The following is a 3,740-nucleotide window of genomic DNA, read 5'->3' on the forward strand; positions in this document are numbered from 1 at the left end:
GGTCTGTCCCTCCTGCGTAGTGTCCCCTGGTCTGTCCCTCCTGCGCAGTGTCTAGCCGTCCTCTAGATGCCCTTTCCCCTTTATACTTGTCTTACTTTGATCTCTCTATAGAAAGTAACTATGTCTTCCTCCTGTTTAAATATTTTTAATTATGGCCAGGCACTGTGGCTTACACCTATAATTCCATCACTCTGGGAGGCTGATGCAGGAGGATTGTCTGAGGTCAAAGTTCGAGACTAGCCTAAGCTGGGCAATACCCTAGCTCTACTAAACATAGAAAAATTAACTGGGCATGGTGGCAAGCACCTGTAGTCCCAGCTACTCGTGGGGCTGAGGCAGGAGGAGCACTTAAGCCCAGGATTTGATGTTGCTGCGAGTGAGGCTGAGGCCATGGCTCTCTAGCCTGGGTGACAGAGCTTTGTCTAAAAATAAACAAAAAGTTTAATTGCTGAGCAGTGCCTGTGGCTCAGTGAGTAGGGCGCCATCCCCATATACCGAGAGTAATGGGTTCAAACCCAGCTCCAGCCTAACTGCAACAAAAAAATAGCCAGGCATTGTGGGCGCCTGTAGTCCCAGCTACTTGGGAGGCTGAGGCAAGAGAATCGCCTAAGCCCAAGTAGTTGGAGGTTGCTGTGAGCTTTGACTTCACGGCACTTGACTGAGGGTTAATAAGTGAAACTCTGTCTCAAAAAAAAAAAAAAATAAAGTTTAATTGCTTACTGTAGAATAGAGGTTCAATTTCCTTAGCCTGATGTTAAAATTTTTGGCCTTTCTAATCTTAAATTTGTTCCATCTCATTGCTGCTTCAGGAGGTGTGAAGGAAGCACTTGTCAGTTTTCTGATGTGTACTCATCTCTGTCCTCTAAGTGGTACTCAGCTTTGTGTCTTCTTTCTCACTTTTCCTGAGTACTGTGGACTATCTTCTTGTTATCAAAAAGATAAGAGATCTGATCTCCTTTGAAATAGAAAAAAATATATGTGAGAATAAAAGAAAAGCATACAATAGGTATAAAATACACTTACAGGTGAATCTTCACCCAGCTTCCCTGGCGTCCTGGAATAGCTCTCGTTGGCCCTGGCTGTGTAGTCACCCCTGTTTGTGAATTCTTTGGTGTTACCTGACCTGGGAAGAGAGGCTTCTGGGAAGTTTGACTGGGGCCGTGCGTGTGGGTGCTTGTTCCCAGCTGAACAACTCTGAAGTTGTTTTTCCATGATCCGGTTTTATAATTTTGGGGAGATGTAAGACTTCGTGTTCATAATTACTTGAGACTTTAGTCAGGTATGTGGCAGAGACCATTACAGGAAGAAAAAAGAAATGGAAGAAGCCAGTTAAGTAAAACAGCTGTCTATCTTCCTGTATGGGCTGAGGCCTAGAGTGAGTGAGAAAAGTGGAGTGTTCAGGAGGCTGAAGCTGCCTGTTACGTAGGTAGACCATTCCGGGAGGGTCTCTAGCAAACCAGGAAACTTCACATGTAAAATTCTAGGGTTGTAACTAAATCCAGTCTTTTGGACAACGTGTCGTGTTCTACGCCGGCATGGATAATCCGGTGTGTGGTTAGTTATTCAGATGCTCACGTTCTCCAGACGTGCGTATGTATTGATACCCTGACAGATGAACACAACATGCACATAAAATCTGATGGATTACTCAGCATTCATATATTTTAGAGAATTACTGCATCAGGTTTTCTTAGTTTCAAGAATCTTTTTTGTTTTATAGAAGAGAGAATAGCTACTCCTGTGCTGTATAAGTAAGGAAAGTTGTTCATCAGTGAAAGTTAAGAAAACTCAGAACATGTGAGGTGGAAGATTGCCACTTTTATGTTTGCTCTTAGGTGACTGTAATGCTCCTTCTTTTGGTTTTGCTTAAAATATTTGTGTTTGTGAGCTTATTTTTCTTTATAACCAATGTTTGGAAATTACTTGGGTGTATTGGGATGAAGGAGTTCTGTACATGTATTGGCCCCAGTGTGTTATTCTTGTCAAGTAAATACTTGTGTTGTTTTTCTTGTTCTAGATGTTTTATTTAGATGTTTTAGAAGTTCCTTACAACTTTATAAACAATTATTTCATTTGCTGTGGTAACACACCCTCTATCTAATTTTGCAAATCTTTTCTTCTTTTTAGTAACCCTTAAGAATGCTGCTATGCTCCTGGAATTTGCAGTAATGTATAATGCTGAACAATTGAAAGTATCTTGTTCACAGTTCATTGGACTGAACATGGCAGCTTTACTTGAAGCAAGGTCAGTCAGTGCATGTATTATATGTAGCAGAAGCGCATGCTTGCATATAAGAGCAGATATGTTAGTAATTTAAAAGTGAATAAAGTTTACCTGGCTAGAAAGAATTTGAAGGCTCAGTGCCTGTGGCTCAAGTGGCTAAGGTGCCAGCCACATACACCTAAGGTGGCGGGTTTGAATCCAGCCAGCCCGCCAAACAACAATGATGGCTTTAACCAAAATATAGCAAGTTGTTGTGGTGGGTGCCTGTGGTCCCAGCTACTTGGGAGGCTGAGGCAGGAGACGACTCGCTTGAGCCGAGGAGTTCGAGGTTGCTGTGAGCATGATGCCATGGCACTCTACCCAGGGGGACAGCTTGAGGCTCTGTCTCAAAAAAAAGAAAGAATTTGAAAAATGCTAATGATTTAGTAGTCACAGATATATTTTAGAATTAGAGGAATCGTAGAAGCTTTTGAAATGTTTTTAGCAATGATTTTTAAAAATGAAATTTACATATTTATTTTTTAATATAAAGTCAAAAAATTTCATTCATTCAGTATAAAGTCAATGGTGAAAACCCTGAGGCTATTTTGATGAAAACAAATTTGAGACTAGAGTTCTTGGTGGCAGTTTTCAGTTTCATCATTTTAGTTTATTTTTGTATTTTATCTCAGTAGTAATAATTACAACCAGTATTTAGTGTTCACATAGATTAACTCAGTTAATTTCCATGGACACCACATGAAAGAGATTCTGCTAATATCCTTGTGTTACAGATGAGAAAACCCAGGAATTTTTTTTTTTTTTTTTGCGAAGCATTGAGAAAATCTTGATCTATATAATTGTTATAAAAGTAAAAGTTTTTGATATCTTAACCTTATTAAATCAGGACAATCTTTAAACTAATTCCAGAATGTGATTGAAATTGAAATACAGTATTCTAATTTTTGGAGGTGAATCACAAACAGATTCTTAATTTCAGTTAGGGTTCAATTTAAAGGAAATTTCTTTGCACTTTAAGATGTTTTTATTTTGTGAAAAATGCTTTTAGATTAAAATTAATGTTATGTAATATTAGACAATGTCCTTTTAAAATGCCTTTGATATCTTAGTGTCAAAACCTGGCTAGATTTTTGGACTAAATTTGATTTCTATTCTGACTTCCATTAGTAATTCTATTTATAGCAGTTTTGTGACTCTACATTGCCAAATGAAGCTTCTTAAATTCATCAGAAAAATATCAACCAAAAAGTAAAACAAGCACCAACTCTATCAATAATGTGATTTTGGAAAATGGTCTATCACACTACTGTTGTTCACCTGTTGTGCTGTAACGAGCACGTCAGCCGAGCCATTTACTTAAAGATAGCACCAGCTGTGGTGATGTCTCCACCTGTGTAATTATACGTGCGTGGACATGCACAACAGAAGGAGGATTTGTGCAGACTTAGCCTGGCCGTGTAAATGAGTGTGATTTGTGCAGACTGAACTACGCCGTGTAAATGAGTGTGATTTGTGC

The 3,740-nt window shown here is 39.0% G+C and overlaps 1 protein-coding gene across 7 annotated transcripts in view; it reads left to right on the forward strand.

Annotated features, from left to right (window-relative positions):
- The window catches only part of IBTK (inhibitor of Bruton tyrosine kinase), an 82,019-nt gene that overhangs the window by 40,660 nt on the left and 37,619 nt on the right, over positions 1-3,740 (forward strand). For all 7 annotated transcript variants that reach the window (XM_023517257.1, XM_023517261.1, XM_003796731.3 and 4 more), the window contains exon 18: positions 2,128-2,245. In XM_023517257.1, the coding sequence (XP_023373025.1) occupies positions 2,128-2,245 (118 nt within the window). The remainder of the gene's footprint in view (positions 1-2,127; positions 2,246-3,740) is intronic.

The sequence above is a fragment of the Otolemur garnettii genome, unplaced genomic scaffold, assembly GCF_000181295.1.
Source record: "Otolemur garnettii isolate 467f Iridium unplaced genomic scaffold, OtoGar3 scaffold00107, whole genome shotgun sequence".
Taxonomy (NCBI): domain Eukaryota; kingdom Metazoa; phylum Chordata; class Mammalia; order Primates; family Galagidae; genus Otolemur; species Otolemur garnettii.